Below are 24987 nucleotides of genomic sequence, written 5' to 3'. Positions count from 1 at the left end.
AAATTAGATTGATAAGAAGAAAATGCAACAGAAATCCAGGAGGAAGTCTCAGACTTCAGAAACCTACCTTCTGTAAAAGTTGGCTGTTGGCTGTGCTTAACTGTGTACCACATTCGTCTGTGTAAATTAGCCTTTAATAAGGTCTATACAAAGGCAAAAAAAAAAAAAAAATTACTCCTCGTCTTTCATTTAAACATAGGCAATGGTGTAAGGCTTTCCTACACTTGTGTGGATGACACTGCTAGTCATCTCTAACAGGTCTCATCACTCTTTGGGAAAGACAACCATTATTCCTAGGGTGAACAACAGCTCCCTTCAGCACCCAAGCTGAAGAAGTAGTTCAGATAATCAATCCCTAGCCTCTTCTGCTGGGTGGTTTTCCACGTTATGCCACCCACTGTGAGTAAGCACTGGGTTGTGCCACAGAACATCACCCAAATGATGGTGTAGGCAGGGGGGAGGAGGAACTCAGGTTATCTTGGAAGTTGAGGTGACAACAGGACAGAGAGCTGAACGAGATGGTGAGACGTGAATTTTTTCGGCAAAGGCTATTGTCATCCTCCTGATGATAATAACCCAGGACAATTAAATATGACTCAAACTGATTAAGGTCATGTGCCACATTTGAGGAAGTTGCTCTTCAGGAGGGTGGGAATATTTGGGAAGCTGAACATTTTTCCAGCAAAATGAATGAGTCCTCAGAGGTTCTCATTTGATAGGAGTTCCTGGGGACTAAAATTAATTCCTTCCAAACACACTTAAAACAAAACATCTTTTTCTCATGCATCCCTATGATAATCCAAGGCCTAATTTTTTGGCAACATGGAGCAACGGATTAGAAAGCCCTGTCCCACAACAGCTGCCTGGTTGTGGGCTGCAGGGTTTCCATTACAGTCTCAAGCTTGAGGGCCTTTGTGGCACTTGGTCATGTTTCTGCTTGCTGTGTAATATCAGCAGATAGCTGTCAGCTACAGGAAATGTATTTCACATTAATCTTTGTGCATTGGACATTGTATTATGAAATTGATATTGGTGTGTATGAAATGTCATATTTCATGTGAGACATATGTCATGTGAGAAATCTCAAAAGCTGAGTCATTGGGTGCATCCAGGTATTGGAGTTTAGGATGCAATCAAAAAATAAAACCAAAGCAGGAAAAAATGGGCAACAGAAATATTTCTCATCATTGTCCTACTCTGTTTTAAAAAGTGTGCTTTCTATCATCTCTTAACTTGGTGATGTGACATCTCTCCATATACTATCATTAGATTTCATTTCAAAATGCTAGCTTTGTTGTACAAGTATCTGTCAATAGTCAGTCATCCCTCTAATGTCTGTCCCTTTAATATCTGCCCATGTATATTTTTGGTCCTCAGATACCTTTCCTAGGTCTATAGTACCATGATTATGTTTCAAAGATGACTGCCTTGGTGTAGGAAGTATATGTTAAATATACATCTTAATTTAATCAAATAGATTTGGAATTTGTTTCTAGCAGATTATTCACACCTAACTAAACAAGGCTAAATTTTTTTTTTCTTGAAAATCACCCTTCTCCCCTCTGTCATTTCGACTGAAACAACAGAACCAAATTACTGTGTGGTACGCTGACATAGAATATCAATTAGAAACAACAAGAGTGTTATTCTTTCCCATGACAGAAGCAAAATTAGGCAATAAATATAAGGATGATTTATATCTCCTGTCTTTTATTTTATTACATTTCTTTTGAGTTATCTTGTAGCAAAATTTATTTTTCCTGCTTACACAATAAAGACTAATTTATTTCTTTGAGAAACATTTTTGCTAGCTCTCCTTTCCTTTCTTGCAAGGAAGCTTCTCCCCTCCCCCTTCTTTTTATTTTTTCAGTCTAGGGAAAATGGCTGCAGCTGGAAGAAGATGGATCACAGTCTTCTGAAAATTTTCTCTGCAGTCTCTGAGTTTCAAGAGGTGAAAATATCTCCTGATTTAAATTTCTGAATTAATTGCTTATTCCTTCCAAATGGCAAAAAAGCTGTTTTGGTCCAAGTTTCTAATTGATGCTGTCATTTTATATACTTCATATCAGTTAATCTGGGCACTAGCATCTAGCTACAGATTTACTGCTTTGGATGTTTGTGCCTCTCTTTTAATGAATCTTTGCCATGATGCTGATTTTTTCTAATTAGTTATTCCTACTTATTCTCATTTTCAACTAATTAAAATGCCATGCTAAAAATACAACTGAAGATTCAGTTAATTTGTCTTATAAATGGATGCATAATTAACGAAAGATTGAAAAAGAGCCAATTCACAACGTAATTCTGGTGCTTTTTTTCTGCAGTTTGCTCTTTCCCTAGTGATATACAAACAGCCAAAAGATTTCCTTGAATATGTAAGCAGACTTAGGGCTGTATTTGAGGAACTCTCTTTGAGACAAAATAGTCATCTTAAAAAATTATTATCTTCCTACATTAGATAATTGTTTACAACTATAATGCTCTCAGGAATACATCTATCTATTTTTGTTTCACTAATTTCTAAGTACAAGAGAGGGGGTTTTGTGTGGTCTACATCAAAGGAATGAATTCCACAATGTTATGAAAATAAGGCTGATATATTTTATGGTGTGTGTTGTTGACAAGGTTATGATGAAGACCATATGTCTGCAGGTGTTATATATTACAGATATTTACCTCTGTGATTAGTGTAACTTTTTCCTTCTCAGCTGAAGATAACAAAAAGACATTAAGGTTATTATATCATCTGAACTAACCTATAAGGCAATAGCACCTCCATAATATAATTATGAAAATGAAAAATATAGGTTAATTCAAATTTTCTTGTTTCAGGTCTGATGGAGGGGATTTGGGGTTTGGGTTTTTTTGTTTGTTTTATATATATACACACCTTAACACTGGTCCTGTAAGTGAACCTGCTCAGGAAATTTGTGTATTGCCTGTACTCCTCTGGAGCACTCTGATCTGAAAGATTACATCTAAAAGCATCAGGTACCCATCACACATCGTGTGTGTAGGCTTGCTCCTCAATCAGTATTTTTACCTTGCTGGCAGTTAATCTTCTTTTAATATTAAGAACTGGAACTCTGGAGACATTGTATTTATACTTGTCTTTATAACCATTTATGCAGCCAGTTGTTTCACTCATCCAGCCTCATGATGATGTAATTGCTTCATCTGGGAAAGAAAAACTGCATATGGTAAATATCCCACCACAGCTACGAATCTGTTGTTTCTTAAAATAGAAGTAATCAGATTTAATTTGGAACATTATTCATTATCAAGTAATCAAAATTTAATTTTTATATTTTTGGTGTCTCTGTGTATGCCCAATTCAGTATATGGCTTCTGTTAAATAAATAACATAATAATAATTTAAAAAAAAGTTTATGTGAATATTTTATTATGAACATCCTTCATGACTAGGATGTATCACTCTCATCTTCCCAACTAAAATTTCAGCCCTAGCGCAATTATAACCTTTGTGCTTTTATTTAATAGAATCTCAGGTTTCCTCCATACATCTTGTGCCCCAGCTAACACCTTTCAGCATCCTTGCTTCCAAGGTGAATCTCACTGCTCATTACTTCAATTACAACCTAATATATGGGCTGGAGTGTGGATCTGCTTGAGGGGAGGAAAGCTCTGAGGAGGGAGCTGGACAGGCTGGATTGATGGGCTGAGGCCAATTGCATGAGTTTCAACAAGGCCAAGTGCCAGGTCCTGCACTTGTGTCACAACAACCCCAGGCAAAGCTACAGGCTTGGGGAAGAGTGGCTGGAGAACTGCCCAGAAGAAAAAGCCCTGGGGGTGCTGGTGGACAGCTGGCTGAACATGAGCCAGCAGTGTGCTCAGGTGGGCAAGAAGACCAATATCATCATGCCTTGTATCAGGAATAGTGTGGCCAGCAGGAATAAGGAGGTGATCATGCCCCTGTGCTCAGCACTGGTGAGGCTGCACTTTGAGTACTGTGTTCAATTCTGGGCACCTCACCATAAGAAGGACACTGAGGTGATGGAGCTTGTCCAAAGAAGGGCAACAAAGCTGAGGGAACTGGGGCTGTTTAGCATGGAGAAAAGAAGGCTGAGGGGAGACATTATTGCTCTCTAAATCTACCTGAAAAAGGCTGTATTGAGGTGGGCGTTGGTCTCATCTCCCAAGTAACAACCAATAGGATAAGACAAAACTGCCTCAGGTTGTGTCAGGAGAGGTTTAGCTCGGATATTAGGAAAAAAGTCTTCACTGGAAGGGTTGTCAGGCACTGGAACAGGCTTCCCAGGGAAGTGGCAGAATCACCATCTCTGGACATATTTAAAAGACATGTAGATGTAGTAGTTAGGGATGTGGTTTAGTGGTGGACTTAGCAGTGCTGAGACTTGATGATCTTAAAGGTCTTTTCCAACCACAACAGATTTTATGATTCTATATATAGATATATAAACAACACAGTTCTTGGCATTTCTCCTCAGGATTATTTTGTAGAACAACTTCTTTCAAGAAAAACAAGTACATTTGAAAACATTTCCAAATTTGTTATGTAAAAATTGTTTTTATTCAATCTGAAAGTATTTTTCTATATCTAAAACTAAATTTGTAATTTCAACTCCCTCTACAGACAGTCAAGAATAATACATCTTTCAGTAGTGTATTTTAAATTAGTTCTGTTCTGGACGTGCCCGATTCTCTGCTTTGCCTGTTGAGGGAATCTACATAGCTAGGTTAATGTTTGAATGCCCATAGTTAGCAAAGATAAATCCAATCCTAAAAACTTAATGAAATAACAACTTGATTATTTGAAACCTCTGTGAGGCAGCACGATTAGGAAGTGTTCTCAGATCTATGCTAACCTCTTTTGAACCTCGATTGTTTTTCAAAAGCCTTTGGGTTTCTTTCTCAATAATGGAGCCAAAAATAAAAAAGTGACCATTGAAAAAGTAAGATATTTAGTAGAAAGTTTCCTTAATAAGTAAAGATGGAAAAATCTTGAACTGATGCATTTATTTTAAATATACTGTAGAAGGCTTGCACCCAGTTTTGACTTGCTCTTCTCCTGGCTGTAAGGTATTTTAAGCACACAAAACACCATCCAAACTCACAGACTTACTTCAAAGAAAATGGGCATTTGCAATTTTTCTCATGCAAGTGAAAGACTACAGAGATAAGAAATTATTAATTTGTTTGCTGAGTACTCTTTTGTAATCATTGCTTATCTGAGAAAAAGCAGCTTAAGATTATAAATTCCTAGAAGTACGTGAGGTGAAGGTACCTGGATAGTTTCATTTTTGTTGGAGTGTAACTTAATCAGACAGTGATTTTATCAGTGGAGGGATGGCCTTTGTGGTCTCTTTGAAGTCTACAAGATCATGGAGGTTTAGTAGAAGTCTTTAGGTCTTTATAATGGCCATTTTCACACAAGACAAACAAATACTAAAAAAAAAGCTAGCCAGGTGTTGCATGGCCTGCAGCCAGGCTGATTTGGCTACTTGCAATGCTTCGGAATCTGAAGGTTGCAGGCAGTTGTCCCAAGGCTAAAAGACACAGGTGCCAATGGCAGCACCCACTGCATGTCACTGTTTTTCCTTGGTTGACACCTGGAGTCCTTCTCAGAGCACCTCAGCCCTAACCTAACCCTGCCTGTGTCTGTTTTGGGGTGATCTCCGTGGACAAAAATGTTGATGATATGATTGTACAATCAGTAGTGTAGCACCTCAGACTTTTGGGAGGGTGAATATGTGTCATCAGCAGCACAGATTTGGACATATCCTGGTCAGATTGATTCCTCTTAAACATCTGTTGCTGCTCCCCAGCTCTCACAGGGAGGACAAAGTATTATTATTACTCACATCTTGCTAATCTGACCACTCCAGGTCAGGGTCACTGGAAAGAGGTAAGGGAGATGGAGACCTCTGAATGAGTCACCCTTTTTTGCCCTGCCCTCTCCTTCCATGATAAAAGCCCTGCAGCAACAAACACCTGGGTCACAAGCCTTCACAATGTGGCCCTACTTTGGCATACATGCTGTTCTTCTAATGACTGCTACCTTGAGTCCATTGACTGCCACAGCATGGAGTGAAAAAGATATCACTGAAGATGTGTACCCCCCCCTGTGGGACCTTGCCCATGAAAGCCTGCTGGATTTCCCAGTAAAGGACAACAAAATTGTCATCAATGCTTGGAACTATCAAGAACGACTGGGAATGTATAAGATCTTGCTAAAGTCTTCAGCTAAATATTTTACAGCCTTTGGATCCCAAAATTTTGGCAATATTCTCTGGGGATTACCACTGCAGCACGGGTGGCAATTTCGTACAGGTATGATCTACGTCTTTAACTTGCTAGAACAAGTTCAGTGTTTAACACACCCACTTTGGGTCACCCTGAGCTGCCAATTTGAAAGAGAAGCCCTGAATGAAGGAAGCACTATTGCCTTCTTGAGCAATAGCTGTTAAACTTCCTAATAGAAAAAGACATTGCTAAACACAAGGCTGGTCAGAATCTAGAAGATCTGTGGTTTAGACTGGCAATGTTTCAATTAGCTGCAAATCTTTGAAAGGATATTCCTAGTTGCTCCAATTTACAGTAGACAGATTTTAGGTCCTGTACTCTGCAGCTCAGATCTTAAGTTGTTAACTGATAGGCTTTTTTGGTTATTAACATTATTTATATTGGTGGTTTGAGTTTCATTTCTAATACAGGTAGTCAAAAGTCCACCTTTCTCTCTGATAATTTGTTTCCATTTACCATTTTTGATCAGTTTAGGAGTAGCCTTATTATTTTCTAAATATGTTTATTGCTTGTTTGTTTTTTGTTTTGTTGTGTTTTTTTTAAAGTTTATTCAATTTTTTGGGCATTTTGTTTTGTTTTAAATTATGTCCAAATTCTAATGACTCATCCCTCAGAAGCTGGTTGTTTTCTGGGGCACTCATTCTTGTTTGCTTGTTGGCTAAACCAGGGGAGCAGATACAGAAACACTTGTGAAAGGATTTGAATTAATAATGCAGGACAGCAGATCCATGAAAACTACAAAATTTTTGTCCGGTCATGAAAGTTTTATTACTTGAGAAAATACTTTTTCTGACATGGTCCTATGTAAATTTCAAAGAGCAATGGAAAATATTATTTAATAAGAGTGGTACAAATATTTGCAATAATCTACTCATGGTCAAAACCTAAAATTCCTAATTTGCCTAAACTTACAGTAGAGACTATGATATTGAAGCAGCATGGTTGATAGAAATGAGATTTTGAAAATAAATATTGCCACTTGGGAGATGGAGCTAAACTGAGATACCTACCTATACAGAGACACAAAACTGGATAGTTCCCATTCCCCCTTGGAAGAAGTGACCTGTAAAAGTACAAATCCAGAAGCAAGAACTTTAAGAAAGATTCAGATAGCATTATGTGTCTGAAGTTTAGGAAATGTTGTACCTATATTTTAGAAAGAAAAATCGGATTAGGACACAAACCCATATATTTTTCTTACATTAGAAACAGATACTATTAGAATAAGTATAGAGGAAAGAATATTTAATGGCATGGAGCTAAACGGAAAAAGAGATAGAATGCACATTATGTGAATCAAAGATAGATTGTGTCAGACTAACTGGATATTTTCTACTATGGAATAAATGATGTTTTACAAAAGTCCAGAGATGCATTTCCTCTCTTTGTATAATCAAAGCATAGAATGGAAGTTTTTCATGACAATTTACAAAATAAGAACGAGAAGAGGAATTTCAAATTTGATAAGTAAACACGAAAAGGAGAGTTTAGTGATGTGTGTTGCTAAGACAAGTTTACAGCCAAAAGGAGGATGTGCTCAGAGTTCTTCAATTATCATTCTTGAGAAAACTGCACTTAGCTTCCATTAACAACCGTACCACAAAAACTATCAGAGGAATTTTCCTGATCAGGTTGCACATAGTTGCTAATGACACATAGCTGGGAAGCACAGTCAGTACAGACAAAGGCTGAGATAGCTGGGGTGGAGCTGAAGAGAGAAGTAACAATCATGTTAAACACAGGGAACAGGAGGCAGCAGAGAGGACAGACCTGGAGTGTAAACCTGGAAGTAGGATTAGTGTTTCCAGCTCCAAGTAATTTAGATGTATCTTATAATTTTCACTGATACTACTCAAGACTCTTCATTTTCCCAAAACACCTAAGCTAATGATATTTGGTAAATCTTAAGTGCAATTATTTCTTTTATCCTTCCCATTCTTCCCCTTTGCGTGTTACTGAGCTACCACTGCCTATTTCTGATGTCCTGTGTCAAACTAGAATATTTAAAAAAATATTTCTGTAAATACTACAGTGTATAATTTTTAATTAAAAAATAATATGTTGAACTGCATTTCTCACCACTGCATGTTCATGCTCCCCTTGCTCTGCTAGTGAAAGATGCAGGCTTGAGCAGCCAGCATGCCCTAAAGCACAAGCTCTGTCCCATCAGCTAGAGAGGATAAGTAGGATAATCTGTATGCACATGGTTCATCATCATCTCTTCTTCTCAAGTCAAAAGCATCAGAAAATTTTGTTGTTTTTTTTTTTTTTTTTTAAGAATGCAATGAGGTTTAGTTCTAATCTGACAGAAATGACAATGTTGGCACTCAGCTGACTCATCAAAAGGTAAGTGCTCTACTGAACAGAGTTTGAGATCTTCTGGAATAGCTCAAGTCATTGGACCTGACCATGGTAATTCCCATCCTACTCTTAAAGCAGACTTCCTGACTCACTACATGACTAGTTACTACATAATGTATATGTACATTAAGCTTTCAGGAATTAGGCTATTTCTCCACATCATGTGCTTAAAGCAAAATATGCTTTACATGTGTCACAGATAATTGCAAAATGTCTTGCATGTTTGCTACAGCACAGATGCTGGAAAACCCTTCTAATCAGATACAGCAACGTTTGCATGCTTAACTTCACAGAAAGGCCATGTTTGTATGCATCATTAAACTAGAAGGGATTCTATATCACACAACCCAATTAGGTGAGCCAATTACTAGCACATTTAATTCGTGCTATTGTCCTCATTAAGCAGCTCTCCTACACTAGCAGCCCTGCATGTATTGAAAACTATGCATCATCTGTGTATGTTTCTATGTCCATATGTGCATGTATATTTATATCTCAATAAAAATATCACTGCTATGTCCTACTTTCAGACAGTTCCATAAATTCTCAGAATACATTTACAGTGAGGAATAAATTGACATGTAAAATACAATCAAATTACTATGTACTGCCTGAAGTATGGACCGAGAAATTCAACTACTCTAGGAACAGTAGTTTATGAAGCAAAACAACAGTAATTGTTCTGCTTCTCTGAGCAAAATTCTGCATGCTTTGCTACTATATATATATGTTATCTCTGTGGGATTTCTTGTGTGGAAAAGATTGCAAAGTATTTGGTGTATTATTTTATGTGATTCAGACAGATTAGCAGATCCTTCTCATGTGACTCCCTGTGGCTATGAAGATGGAGACCTCTTGTGCATATCTGTAAGAAGCTGGTGGTCCTGTAAGTACAAACTATTACATTGTTCTTCTTCAAAATATGATTAGTGTCCTAGAGGGCAAGAATATTTCTTCCCTTTAGACTTCTGGGATATTAAGTAATTCCAGGACTCCATAATTCTCCAATAAAAACTTGCATCAGGACACCTAAGTGTGAGTGAATAAATGAAAGTGAATTGACTTTGATAACTAATTTGAGGAAGGGGAAAAAATGCACATTTGCAGCCTTAAAAATGTTTACACTGCAAAAATGCATGTAAAAACATGTGGGAAACACCATGATAGATATCTATATAGGCAGACATTTGTAGAAATTTCAGTTTTCTGTTACTCCAGAGCAGATTTGTTCAGTTTAGATGATAGTACTTTGAAGTAAAACTTGGTGTGAGAATGTCAAACAGGAATCTTCATGTTTCATAGAATCATTGAATTCTAGAATCATTAAGGTTGGAAAGGACCTTAAAGATCATCAAGTTCCAACCCCCCTGCCATGAGCAGGCAACCCTGCCACTAGACCAAGTTGCACAAAACCTCATCCAACCTGGCCTTAAAAACCTCCAGGAATGGGGTATCAACAACCTCCCTGGGCAACCCATTCCAGTTCCTCACCACCCTTATAGCGAATAATTTCTTTCTAGTATCTAACCTAAATCTCCTCTCTCTCTCATTTTAAAACCATTACCCCTTGTCCTATCACTGTCTTCTCTGATGAAAAGCTCCTCCTCAGCTTTCCCTTAGGCTCCTTTCAAGTACTGGAAGGCTGCTATAAGGTCTTCTTGGAGCGTTTTCTTCTCTAGGCTGAACAGCCCCAATTCTCTTAGGCTGTCTTCATAGCAGAGGTGCTCCAGACCTTTGATCATCTTGGTGGCCCTTCTCTGGACCCTCTCCAACAGGTCTATACATTTCTTGTGCTGAGGGAACCAGAACTGCACAGAGTATTCCAGCTGGGATCTCACGAGAGCAGAGTAGAGAGACAGAACCAACTCCCTGGCCCTGCTGGCCATACTTTTGATGCAGCCCAGGATGTGTTTGGCTCCCTGGGCTCCAGCACACACTGGCTGCTCATGTCGAGCTTCTCACCAACTACTGCTCTCAAGTCCTTCTCCTCAGGACTGCTCTCTAGTCATTCTCCCCAAAGCCTGTATTTGTGCCTGGGGTTTTCCGACCCAGGTGCAGGACCTGGGTTCTTGCATCACCCTCAGTAACACTAATTTGACAGGACTTTTCTGCCTTCAATTGTACCTCCACAACTTCACTGTGGCCAGTAGAATGAAATAAAGGTAGACTTCATGTCTACAATACCCAAATAACGTAATTACTTTAATTACACTAAAAATATTTATCCAGCAGGCTTGTTCAGTACCCAGCTGAAACTCAGTTAATACTTTGACCTGGCATACATGAGCTGTTAGACAATTTCTGTCTCTTTATTATTGTTTTTGAAGTCCCAATAGGCTGAAAATCTGGGATTTTATTGTTATCCCAAGAAGTGGCAACAAACTAAAGACAGAGAGATGTGTAAAGATCTGAATTACCAATGTCAGTGCTGCTGCTATTTTCAGTGCTTTCCTCAATATCTCTCAAAACACATGTCCAGATCATTCAGTTTTCACAAAAATGAAAACATCCAAAAATCCTGGATTACTTTTGATAATTTTTGCCTAGAATACTATTCAGTATAGTCCTTTCCTGTGTTATTTTCTATCCTCAGAGTCCCCCAGGCAAGTATAAATATGTAATGTGTACAAGACCATTTAAAAGAATGTGAGCACTTTCTGATGTGAAATCCAGGTTTCAATTCTTCTTATGAAATAGTGACCAAGAAGCAAGTCCTAGCTTAGCAATGACTTCCAGTGTGACACTGTCTTCTTTTCACTTGGGACGTTTCCTTTGTTCTTCTGACTGGCCATATGCTTCCTGTGCATTCCCAGCCACATACAGGAGGTGGAATAATGGTTTCCTGTAAGTAGGACAGGGATACATGGTAAGTGGTAGGTGGTCAGGTTTTGATTATTTTCGTCCTCACTGCTGGGACTGTGCACAAAATACCTAGGCAGGCCATGGCCTTAAGACCAAGTATGAGCAAACAACTTCTTAGGGCAATGGCTCAGGAGCACCTACCCAGGTGAGAGAACACCTGGTCTCTAGGCTTTTCTTCAATGAAAGCTATTAAACTGTATTTCTACAAAGAAAACACGGTTAAGAGGAAAATTTTAAATCCTCCTTTTAAATGAGGAATATCAAATAGCCCTACGAGCACTGTCATTGGAGATGTGGTCCAACACTGGTGAGAACTGAAACTGGGTTTCCTACATGCTGGGTCTTCCTGTTTCAACTTATGGACCAGACCAAAGGAAGCCATCCTAAAATCAATCTAAACAAAAAACTGAGGTAATTTCCTAGAAGTTTTCAGTGAGTAAAATCTTTTTGAAAAGCAAAATAATTATTTTCCAGTAAAATATCACTTTTCATTTCTTATATGCCTACAATGCATATAAGAGGGGTTTTGGTTTGGGGTTTTTTTGGGGTTTTTTGTTTGTTTGGGTTTGTTTGGGGGTTTTTTTTGTTTGTTTGGTTTGGTTTTATTGTTGTTTTTTTGTTTGTTTTGCTTTAGTTTTTAAATGAAAACAGATTGCTGGAGTATCCCTTAGTCTTTCTGCACTTAGCTTTAAACTAATATCTGAGAGACTTTTGATGTACTTTCCATGACAACCTATGAAGAACTAACTTTTCCCAGTTGTTTGTCCTTTCCTGAAAAGTACAGCACACTGTCAGCTCATGCAAGACTATTAAAGGAGCGATATATGCTATATATATGCTATATATATAAAAATGAATATTATAAATCATATCTAAATCAATACAGATATAATCATTAGTGCATTTTGGTACATATGTCACACTGCTGATCACAGTTGTATCTGGAAATCTGAAATGATTGTATTTGGTATGGGAGAGTGTTAATTTTTCTATGTAGGAACTTTTACTTTGCTTGTGGTTAACACCTTCTTCTTTTTAATTATTGATACAGGTATGAATTACTACCTGGCTGTCATACCTTTTCTAGGAGCAGTGGAGGCTGGCCTCTTTGGGCAGCTGCAATACCAGATAGAAATATTGCCACCAGAGGAGGGAGAAGCTGATTTCTGTTACAGCACTGCTGACTGCTGGTCTCGCAATCCTAAGCTCATGGATGAGTGGAAGGCCTATTTTGAAGTAAATAATTTTACATATTTTTCATGTTTGGTAGGAAATTACAATAGAATATTACTTTCAAAACCTGCTATTACTGTTACTTGTAAGATTGAGAGAGCTTGGCTTGTTTTCAATAACAGCTTGATATAAAAGTAACATGCAGAAAAAATGAAAATCATTATGTAAAGTGAGTCAGAGATAAGAAGACCAGGATTTTTACAGGTTATGAGTTTTCTCTTTCCTTTAAGATAATTCTGTATTTTGGAGTCCCTCCCAAGAGACCATTTTATTAGAAGTTATATATGTATTATTCCTATACTGCTTATGTTAGCAATGCAAAATAAGCATGCAAGATAGAACATTACCCTTGAGAAATGGCCTGGTGTTGGTTTTATAAGGTTCATTTATTCCTTTGAACATCTTAAAAAATGAAAATGTTGAAACTTCATTCCAAAGGACACATATATGCAAGTCAATATTCTCTTTCCTCCTTATTCAGCTATTCCCCAATCCCAAAGATGACAATATTTCTTACTTTGTAGGTTCAATAACTATTTTTATAGATAGATCTCTATATGAAACATTTTTGTTGGTAGTCAAATAATTGATAGTGATCACAAAATTTAAATCCTAAGTCCCTCTTGTCAACTGCCAGTGAAGGTAGAGGTTTTAGAGAAAAACTGGATTTCGTAAGATTGTTTTTCCTACTCACAATGTTTCAGAAGTTATTATACAAGATTCACCCCTCAAAAAGCCACACTCATAGCCATTAAGGATAATTTTTCCTACTTTAAAAAAATCTTTAGGAAGTTGTGGCCAAAAGAGTTTAAACAGATTTTCAAGGAATCCAATATTTCAAACAAGCTTCTGTGGCACTCAGCTACAAAAGTTCATTGAATTATTGTGACAGAATGACTAAATTATGCAGATAAAATGTTGACTCCATTGAAGTCAAAGAACGGCAACTCCAGTTAACTTCAGTGGGGATATTCCATAGAAACATAGACTGGTTAGGGTTGGAAGGGAGCTTTAAGATCATCTAGATCACACCCCCCTGAATAGGCAGGAACACCTCCCACTAGACCAGGTTGCTCAGAGCCCCATCCAACCTGGCCTTGAACACTTCCAGGGGTGGAGCTTCCACAACTTCTCTGGGCAACCTGTTCCAGTGTCTCACCATTCTCACAGCCAAGAATTTCTTCCTTAACCTAAATCTCCCCTCTTCCAGTTTTGATCCATGACCTCTTCTCACTACAAGACTTCAAAAAAAGTCCCTCCCCAGCTTTCCTGTAGGCTCCCTGCAGGAATTAGAAGGGCGCTACGAGGTCCCTCCTAAGCCTTCTCTTCTCCAGGCTGAACAGCCCAAACTTTCTCAGCCTGTCCTAATAGGAGAGGTGCTTGAGCCCTCAGACCATCTTTGTGGCCTCCTCTGGACTTTCTTCAGGAGCTCCATGTCCTTCTTATGTTTGGGACTCTGGAATTGGACATAATACTCCAGGTGGGGCCTCATGAGAGCTGAGAAGAGGGGGAGAATCAGCTCCTTTAACCTGCTGGCTACACTTCTTTTGATGCAGCCCAGGACACAGTTGCCTTTCTGGGCTTCAAGTGCACATTGCAAGCTCCTGTTGTGCTTCTCATCCACCATCACCCCTAAGTCCTTCTCCTCCAGACTATTTTTGATCCATTCTCCACCCACCTTGTATTTGTGCTTGGGATTGCCCTAACCCAGGTGCAGGACCTTGCACTTGGCCTTGTTGAACTTCACACAGATTGCACCTGTCAAGGTCTCTCTGAATGGCAGCCCTTCCCTCCAGCTTGTCAACCTCACCAGACACTTTGGTGTCATCAGCAAACTTGCTGAGGGTGCTCTCAGTGCCACTGTCTGTGTCACCAACAAAGATGTTAAATAGCACTGGTCCAAGTACTGATCCTTGAGGAACACCACTCATCACAGGTCACCATTTGGACATCAAGCTGTTGATCACCAGTCTTTGAGTACAACCATCTAGCCAGTTCCTTATCCAATGAATGGTCCATCCATCAAATCTATATCTTTCCAGTTTTTATACCATTTGATTTGTATTTATTCACTTTATAAATCTCTATTAATCGTATTTTTCTCCTTAAGTTAGACATCATAGTTACTTACAAAGCAACACATTCTATCTACTCAAAAGTAATTTCCCTTATCTTGCAAACATACTATTTTGTGAGGTATGTGCATAAGTCTGAAAAATTAATCTGATTTAAACCTCCCCTCATTTCTCTGCCTTTTTACCTCCCTGTTGCTGTAGTACCTGTTGTCTACAGAACACAAAGCCATGAGCCCTGCAGTCTTCTCGTCCTTCGAAATGGATGAAGCCCTTGGTCTCCTGTGGAGGGCGCACGTCAGGTCCATTGCTTACGCACTGCCCAAGTTCCAGGACAGGTACTGGGATGAGAAGGGGCCAGGGGGATCTTCCCACCTGCATGCCTCTTTGAAATGAGAGTATCTGACACAGCTTTACTCAGGATCGGCAATTAAACCAGCAACAATAATGCTCTGAATCCCTTCCTCCCTCAGGTAGGAAAAAGAGAGAGATAATAAAGGGAGAGAGACTTTCCGGATTGAAAACTACACTAGACAGCTTTAATTAAACACTAATGACAAAAGAAAATATGTACAATTATACAGAAGTATGTTCAGGAATTTGCAACACCTCTATTGCCCTCCCCACCCCCAGCAACTCCCAGGACACGCTCTCTCCTTAGTGTGAGCAGTCCCAAAATGGGCAGACAGGAGCTGAGGGTAAAGTTATGAGGGTCAGGAACACACAAGCCTAGGGATCAATGGTGATGGATAGATGGAGTCCTCTCTGGGTGCTGGCCACTGACAGAAGAGAATGGAAGAAGCAGGAAGGAAGTTCCATGACCTTACACTGAGCTTATGTAGATATATTTATGGAATGGAATACTTTGGTCAATTTTGCTGTCCATCCAGTCCACTCCTCCCTACAGGAGGGTTACAGATATGACTTTTGCTCCCTGTAGCATCTGAGGCTGCAGAGCAAAGTGACCTTGGTGTCTCAGCAGTAACATAAGCTCAAAAACTTTCTGATAGTTAAAAGAGAGCTCACTGAAGGAAAAAATCAATAAAAGGAAAATTGGCTTAATCCTAGATCAAACCAGGACAGTATCCCAATAAATTCTGCATGAACTTTCTTGCATCAGGACTCTAGTCTTTAGGCTTCTGCTCTCAAAGCACAGGATGACCAGGAAGAGATGGCTGCCCAGGCTGCAATGGGTGGGCAAGCTGTGGGCTTAACGTGAGATGCTGATTCCTTTCTGGGAGCTTCAGGCAGAGTCAGGAGCTGTGTCTAGACTGGGCAGGAGCAGCAATGCCAGGATAACTTAGGTGTAAAATGCTGAAGGAGACTTTAAGTCACTTTGGCACTAAGACCACTCAGGATTTCACACTGAACAAAATACATTTGGGATAAATTATAGACTAACATGTTCTACAGTGGATTTAGTTATGTTACATTTTGTTTTTTTTTCTCTTTCAGATTAAAATACTTCTCTGATCCTGAAGCAAATTTTGGTGTAGACTGGGCTAATGCTGTAGATTTCATTGCAGCCACACACTTCTCTACAGATTTACAGAACACAAACCACTTCCAGGCTTTCCTGCCCCCAAGGATGCTCGTTGAAGGGGATGTCCCCCCAGACATTAGTGATTTCAGTCCGCAGCAAAATACAGTCCTGTTTTCACTGAGAGCTCTTCACAAAGCAAATCGATTAACAGGTACAAGGCCAACCTAAAAGTATTTGTAGTCCATAGATATTTAATATATTTAATATCTTTCTTTACCTTTTTCTTTATAAACACAGTGGGGTTTTAAAAAATATGTATACAATAATATCAACACTTCCTAGACACTAACAATTTACAGTACTACTAAAAATACAAACATAAGTAAGCAACACATCAGCAAGTGTGTGTTATCTCAAGCAGTGGGATAATGCTGATGACATGCAGCCAGGATTTCACAAGAGAGAAACACATTATTTGTTGAAACACATGATATTACCCTTTTTCCCCCTCTATTTTTCACAGGAAGTTTAAAAACACAAAGACCGTTTTGTGTTTCTCTAGTTATATCGGAAATAATAAAAAGTGTAAATTAAGTTATTAAATCAGTTGAGATCATTACCAAAAAATGGACAAATCATCATGAACAAGAGTTTGTGTATCCGCAAGTGTTCTGGTTTTGGTTTTTGTCTCAATCTTTGGTCTAGCAGAGAATATTCAGATCGTCCTAGCAAAATATCATCTGTCCTAGCAAAACTATCCTTACACAATTCTGGGCTTTCACTTAAGTAGGTTGTGCATCACCATCCAGTGGTGTGATACAGAATTACAATGACCTGAGGTTTCGGTTCCTTCGTCGGTATCGCTGGGTTGGATTATTTTTACCTTGTCATTTAAGAAGGAAAGTTGTTTTAAATCTTTAAATGAACATAAAATATAAAAATACACGGTAAAAGTAACATCTAGAGCTATGGTATTTGTGATCTTCTTCTGTTCAGTTCAGTGAAAATTCTCTCCCTATCCGCGTTTCTAGCTGAAAAAGGCTGTGTAGGGAAGCTATTCAGTGTTACAAAAGAAAGTCCTCACATCACAGAACGCCTCCCTCACACCTTCCACATAGCACAAGGGTTGCCTCACAGTCTGAATAAGGATTTCAGCAGCTCCATCCTATGCCATGACACAGTTAAGGTTTCCTCGACCCACCTCCAGGAGGGGAGGAGGGCACGGCAAGGACAAGCACAACCTTCAGGGCATCACAGGGGGAGCAGAGCACCAGGACAGCAGACCAGATGAATACTGAACACGGTGAAGGGAAGAAAGGGATAAAGAAGTTTCATGCAGATGCAGCCATAACGAAATCCATAGCTGAATTCCCTGGCTTTGCAGGCTGGAGATTTCCCTGGCTCTGCTTTAAAGGGATGGGATTTGCATTCAGCTGAGAGTTAAATGATAGATAACTCAACCTGGTGACTGCTTTGGAGATCAGGAGTTTTGCACTAACTTTGACTTGGATCAGGATTCACAGACCCAGTGGGGATCTAAAACACTAGATCCTATTGCTACAAAACTCAGATGCCAAAATGTGGCATACTGGTTCAAACCTCTAACTTCTAAATACATTTTGTGAGATGTAGAGTAATCTTCTGGGGCTGCAAACTTCAATAGCAGGTAGAGGTTCTCAGTACCTCTTAGTACCTGTCCAACCCAGACTGACATTTGATTTCTTGATTCAGAGTCTGATTACTCTTTATTTTCTTCTAGCTGCCTCTGCCAGTACAGCAGGGACCTGCATTGAGAGAGTGCTCTGCTACCTCTAAAGCGTCTCTGTTCATGAACTCATGTACTTAATGCTGAGCTTCTCTGACTCAAAGTCAGAAGTTTTGCATTTTATATTCTGCCCCTCACCAATATTCAAAAGAAGAAGAGCAGATGCCTTGCCATTTGAGACCTTTTTTCAAACCTGTCACCTTTCATGCAGTCCTCCCAGGCAAGCAGACCATTTGCTAGCTTCTCCTCTAAACTCCTTATGTCCCTTGTATAATACTGTGCAAAATCAGTTCTCCACTGTTGTCAGTTTTACATACAAGCATGTTCTACGGGAGAATGAACTCCTCTTGGTTTTCTAGTAGACTTTTTTTACCTTCAGATTTTCTCTGTGGACCCTTCATCCGCTATAAAGATCAGCACTGAGAGGAGTTGGGAGCAGGCGATGACTGTCCTACAAACTGGTCCTAATGTCAGACTGGTCAGGCACACTTCTTAGAGAGCCCCTTCTCATTGCTTGGATTGAAAGTATTAGTATAATTTTCTTCTTCAGCTTGAGGTCTTAGCTGACAGAAGTGCAAATTCCTGGTTGATTTAGAGTAAAAAGAAAGATATGCATGAGTATAACTACCAAGCCACTTCTTCAGAAGCCATGAAGCAATATGCAATTGCAGACAAAGGCCTTAACATACCTTCAATCATTTTCACTTGCACCACTGGTGACAAGGCAACAAGTTAAGCTGACTATTGATACAAAGGTTTCTAAGTAGAATAAATGGCTGATGGCTTCCTACACAGTTGTAAGCAAGTATTACTCCATTGGCAGGCTCCAGCTTCTTCTACATTGCACTGTCCACAGGAGAGTGGTGGGTGTATGTTGCCAGATGTGTGCTTCATCCTTTGTGCACAGTGATCTGCATGTGCTTCATGTTAATTTGACAACTTTATGTTTTGTTTCTTTCCAAGGAGGACTGCTGCTGAAGCTCTGGAGAAAGGTTATGTCTACTGAAGAAGGAAGAAAAATAGGCCGAAAACTGATTGAGGACTTGATTTCAAGCTAGAAGTTTGATCCAATGGGGATATATAATGATTCAAAAGGGGCAGATTTGACAGTACTCAGTTTCTGGAGAAAAAGCAGTTCCAACATCTATTGATTTAAGCTTCTAGCAGATATGTGTCTGGTAATCTTGGTAATTTCTTACAGCAGGATTTCCTGAATAGCCATGTGTGCATCTCTCACATATTGAATCAATATATTTATCCCTAATTTTCCAAATTATCTCATTTGTTTAACTCATTTCCTTATAAATAAAATGCCCCACAGAAAATCTTACTTTATTCCTTTTTTGGACTTCATAAGTAGGGTATAATTATTGGAAACAAAATTAAATAAAGGCAAATTATTTTCTGTTTCAGACTAATTATTTCTCTGTAAACAGGGATCCCACCAGATACATAATTACTCAGGTCTTTGATGGTCTAACAGATGATCATCTGAAACTTTTATTTGAAGTTCTGATCCAAACTCAGTACCTCAGCAGTTTTCCACCGAAGACCAACTGCTGTCAACTGAAAATCTTTCAGGCTTTTAAATACTTGAGTACAGATGGATCATGTCAATGTACTGCTTTGCAGCAAGAGTGTGCCAGCCCTAAGAAGTCCTGAAGCAAATGAGCTTATTCTGTAGCAGCTTTTTACACAACCAACAGAGATTTCTGGTGTTTGATTCATTTCACTTAACTCAAGAAAACACTGATCTATATAGGCATTTATGCAGTTATGAAGTCTGTATAGCCACAGGTTGCCTTTCCAGTCCCCCATGTCTCACCCTTCTTGTCACAGCATATGTTAGATTTGATTACTGAGGAAGAGATGTGTTTGCCTTTTGTGTCCTCCCAGCACCTGGCACACTCAGACCCAGGTGCTGATCCTGGTCTTCTGAGTGATGATGCATATGGGGAATTAATGCATGACTAGAGACACCTCTCTGTGTTGGGGAGCAGAGGATGACAACACAGCCACTCCCTGCCGCTTCTTGTCAGATTATAGCTTGCACAACAACATTCTTGAAAATGACACAAGCCTTAGACTTCTAACTCAAAACAACGGAAAGAAGCTTTTGCCACGTTTTTAGGTCTTCCCCACAGCTTCTATGGCATTTAACATCTCGGTTGATAACTCTGCTCCATACCCCTCACTTGGAAGGAGGGACGCATGAGCCACTTGTTCTCCTGCTGGAGAACAGGGCTTCCCTGTGATGCACTCACATGCTAAATGTCATTTGCAGTCTGTGTTGTGATAATTGTCCTGACACACACACAACTGGCAAAGGTTTTCCATATACATTAAGGAGGGAGATTCAGACTCCCAGCTTTTTCCCCAGCACCAGAGTGACTGAAAGAAGCTCTTGCAACTCCAGTACCAGCAGAGCAAGGGCCCTTCCAGCCAGGACCCTCCAGCAGGCACATTCTGAGGCTGCCCTCAATTCCACCCTCCTGTCAAGGCAGCAGCATGGTGAGGGGGAGTGCTGCCAGCTGTGGCTGCTGTGGGGTGACCCCAGGCCCTGTTCTGTGCCCACTGGGCACAAGCCCTCAGTGTTCCTTTGTGCTGCTCGTCAAGCAGCAGGCAGAAGAAGAAACATCACCTCTTCTAGAGGCTCCACACCTCCTGAAGTATTTGCCAAGTAAATGAAGGAAAGGAAAATTATTTGTGTCTTTTTGTGCCATTTTCCGGTTTTATTGGTCCTTTTTCCCCAAACTTGCATGATACCTGCACTGAAAATTAAGAAATAATTACCAAGACATTGAGCAGTTAAACACTATTCTGTCCTTTAATGTCCCAGGACAAAGGTTTTAATTATTCATTGTCATTTTATGGATAAACTTTTAATGTACCATCATTAGCTAACAATTTTCAAAGGAAATACACTAATGAGGTCTAAGAAAATGTGGGAGTTTTTACCTTAATTACTTGGTTCATAGATCAGAATAATTAGATTCCAACAGACTTCAGGTATAATCTAAAAGTAATTACCACAGCTGCCAGCTGTTAAAATATTAAGTTAGTTGTGCTCCAGAAAAGTTAGAAAAAAATTTTTGACCTTTTCTGTCATTAACTTAGATTTAACATAAGGTGCGCTCTGAGAAAACAAAAAGAGCTGTTCATACAATATGCAACCACGACAAGCTGTGGGGAGTGCTTCCATCCCTTTTATCTGTCCTGCAGGTGTCCTGCTGGCCTGTCTCGAGGCCGGGCAGCCAACTGCTTGGAGAGTGTTTCTCTCCAAATGGAATCTGGTTTTGTCCAATTCCTACTGTTTCACTGCTATCCAGGCCCTGTCCTTACTCTGCATGGCCCTTATGTTCTCTCCTATGTGATTTTTTCCCGAATGTGATTTTTCCCCAAAATTTTAGTTATTTCAATTAATAACTGACAAGACAGGCAGAGCACGTTGTCTTTTTCTGATCATGTGTTGAGCTTTCATATATAGAGTGCAAAAAGCTAGCACCTGAAAAGGTCTGAAATTCACTTCAGTTCAATTTTTGAAGAAAAATCCTTGCTTGATACCACCTGTCCCACTGCCATTTCATTTTTGCATTGATGCTGGACATCAGAGCATTTCCATGGCTCTGTTCTATTTAAATTTGAAGTGCCTACAGCCCATGTCCACAGAGGCATTTGAGCTCCTAACACCCAATAGGATGTTCCCACTACAATTTAACTGTTTGAATATGCTTGGATATCTGAAGATCAGATCCAACTCATTTTGGGTCTAATTATCTGTACTACAGATGAGAAAAAATGGGCCATGGGGCTTCTTCGGAATAACTTTTCTGGTGTGAGGCACAGTGCTGCCCCAGGCAGAGACTGGTACAGATGTCTAGGAGAGCCCAGGGGCTGCAGACTTGCCAGAATGCTCCGGCTAGAAAGAGCTGCTCTAGCTGCGAAGCACACACAGTCATTCAAAATGGGGTTCAGAGAATGAGGAATGGAAGCAGAATAACAAAAATATTATTTCCAAAGTGTTTATACCTACTTAAATTATGACTAATTTTATGTGACATGTTTATCTAGAAAAACTTGATAATTTTTAAATGTTTTTAACTGATTCATGCCTAACCAGACTCTCCAAGACAGAAAATGCGACAAATAAAATCATTATTGTCTCTCACTTCCTTCTGCAAAGCATTTGTAGCTGCAGACAAGAGCTGCATGAACAATATGTGCATACATTTGCAGGAAAGGACCACAGCAAGCATGGCAGGACAGATAATAGTAGTATGAACCAGCCTTGCAGACTGGAGAAAAGCTAAATTTTAGAAAGAAATTCTCTGTCTAGCTCTCCTATTGTGTGATGTTGTGCTCCAAAATACTAACAGATGTGATTGTTGAGCTTAAGAAGAACAGGAGCTGGAATAAGGTGGAAAAAGAAGAAGAGTCTTGTTGATGGCAATGTAGCTGCAGTACTCTGTGGGGCAACCACCGAGCACCCACTCAAACCCTTCCTCTGTGCTGTGAGGACAAGGGGGCTTATGAAGGAGCTAGTGTATTTTACAAGAAGGAAAGGCCATAGCTTCTGAGGCTGCCCTAGGAAGATCTAAGCAATCCCTGCTACTTTCTGAGGCTGGCCTGAGCTGCTGACCTTGCTGTGCTGAGCCACAGGGAATAAAGAACTTGTAGTACAGCCATTTCTTAAATCCTGGTGAGATCAGGCCTGAGAGACACTGTGTAACCACTTCCACATACTTCTAAATCTTAACAGACAAGAGGAATTTAAAGTTAGATGAGAACATAAAAATGGCTGGGCTAATGGATACACAGAATCATAGAATGGATAAGGTTGGAAGGGACCTTAAAAATCATCAGGTTCCAAACTCCCTGCTATGAGTACCTCACACTTGGCCAGGTTGCACAAAGCCCCATCCAGCCTGGCCTTGAACACCTCCGGGGAGAGGGCAGCCACCACCTCCCTGGACAATCTATTCCGGTGCCCCACCACACTCATGGTGAGCAATGTCTTGCTAATACCCAACCTAAATCTACCTTCTTTCAGTTTAGAACCATTACCCCTTGTCCTATTACTACACTCTCTGGTGAAAAGCCTCTCACCTTCTTTCCTGTAGGTTCCCTTCAGGTGCTGGAAGGCTCCTATAAATTCTCCCCGAAACCTTCTCTTCTGAAGGTTGCTGAGCAACCCCAGTTCTCTCAGCCTGTCTTCATAACAGAAGTGATCAAGTCCTTTGACCATCTTCACGGTCCTCCTCTGGACTTGTTTCAGGAGCTCCATGACTTTCTTGTGTTGGAAGCTCCAGAATTGTATGCAATACTCCAGGTGCAGTCTCACCAAAGCAGAGTAGAGGGGCAGCATCACCTCCCTTGACCTGCTGGCCATACGTCTTTCAAAGTATATACTTCTTTTTGAAGTATATCTCGGTAGCCACTCTCTGGCAGGGGAGAGTAGCAGTGGACTGGGGCAAGATCAGCAGCAGACAGCAGCAAGGCACAGGCAGGGTCATCCCTCCTCCCCCCCATCCTGCCAGCAGCTGACACTTAGATCAGACCCATAGGGTTTATCAGTACCAGAGAAAGAGTTGTAAAAGGCTACCCTAGAAAATATAAGCTATCAAGAAAAGAGGCAGAAAGCTCATTACAGAGATGTGTTGCTGCAAAACACAAGCACACTTCCAGTACACAGGCACATTAAAAAATTAGGGAGGAAAATAAAAAAACAACATCAACAAACAAAAAACAGCAACAACCTGCCACTAATACATGAAATAGAAGCAAGAAAACTCTTCTTGGAGACTACCGGGTTTAATATGGTGTCAAGGAGTCCAAAGATTATATGATAAAGGCACATTAAAGTGAAAAAAATTTAGGAAAACACTTGGGCAGTCTTAGAAGAGGATTGAAAAGTATCAAACACATAAAGTGAAGAGATAGCAAGAACAAACAGCAGCTTCTTATTGTGAAAAGTGTGGTAGATAAGAATTTGTTTGACATGTTTTATTTAAACAAAAGAGCTTTTGGCATTTAAAGAAGAATGCCCGGACAAGTTTCTTCTTATCTTCCTGGGCACAAAGTCTGGATATATAAAAAATGTGCATGTTGATCATCCAAACAGAAAATGCCATCTCACTAAGGGCTTATGCACACATGGAGTGTTGTGGAAGCAGCTGTTCCTGAGCAGGCCTTTAGTGAGAACACACTGGAAATACTTCTTAACATTAAAAAAGATAAGCCTTTAAGCTAACAGCTCTGTGCAAAAGCTTATGCCAATCTTTTGCAAAACAAATATCTTATTATTTAAATACACTTGTATTCTCTTCAGGCATAGGGATCATGGTTTGTGTTCAGTTGAAAATATATTTCCCTTTCTGAATTCAGTCTTCTTGAGCATAATGTCTGGGAATGATAACCAGTTCCCTCAAGGATTGCCATGACATTATAGCTTTGTCAAACACGTATTAGCAAACAGTAAAAAATCACCGCGGTCAGCTGTACAGCACAAGGGAATCACAATACTTATTAAGTCTTAAGCACTGAACACAACCCTTTTGCTAGGACCTTACTTCATGCCTTTTCTCTACCCTTCACTTTCCCCCACAAGACTGGATGTCCTTTTCTTACAGCACAGCACCATGTCCTCTCTTCCATGTCAAGAAATGAATGCAAAAGGCACCATGTCTCTGAGTCATGTAAACCCAACAGCCAGGTTAGCTCTCATTTCTGTGACAGGATACAATGCTGGAGCCTTGTGTCTGAAGAAAGATACCAGAGACATCTCTGCTACAAATATATTTACAACATTTATAAAATTTTCCACCTTTACTCACATGAATAAAATGCATTGAACTCAATGAGCCTGAATATACAAGACAAGATTGTTGCACATGACAAGGGTGGCAGAACCAGACTCTTTATGTGAC

At 39.8% G+C, this 24987-nt stretch overlaps 1 protein-coding gene across 2 annotated transcripts; it reads left to right on the top strand.

Annotated features, from left to right (window-relative positions):
• The first annotated feature begins 1935 nt into the window (after window positions 1–1935).
• C3H6orf58 (chromosome 3 C6orf58 homolog) lies at window positions 1936–19448 on the top strand. Of its 2 annotated transcripts, XM_051613036.1 has the most exons (7): window positions 1936–1951; window positions 5868–6312; window positions 9446–9532; window positions 12560–12744; window positions 15018–15151; window positions 16269–16507; window positions 19025–19448. In XM_051613036.1, the coding sequence occupies exons 2-7, from the start codon at window positions 5946–5948 to the stop codon at window positions 19117–19119; spliced, it is 1107 nt and encodes a 368-aa protein (XP_051468996.1). In that variant the 5' UTR covers window positions 1936–1951; window positions 5868–5945; the 3' UTR covers window positions 19120–19448. The 2 variants fall into 2 exon arrangements, with proteins under 2 accessions (XP_051468996.1, XP_051468995.1); XM_051613035.1 differs by lacking the exon at window positions 1936–1951 and having other exon boundaries at window positions 5421–6312.
• Window positions 19449–24987: the final 5539 nt, after the last annotated feature.

This window comes from Apus apus, chromosome 3, assembly GCF_020740795.1.
Source record: "Apus apus isolate bApuApu2 chromosome 3, bApuApu2.pri.cur, whole genome shotgun sequence".
Classification (NCBI taxonomy): domain Eukaryota; kingdom Metazoa; phylum Chordata; class Aves; order Apodiformes; family Apodidae; genus Apus; species Apus apus.
This window is presented reverse-complemented; position numbering and strand designations above follow the sequence as displayed.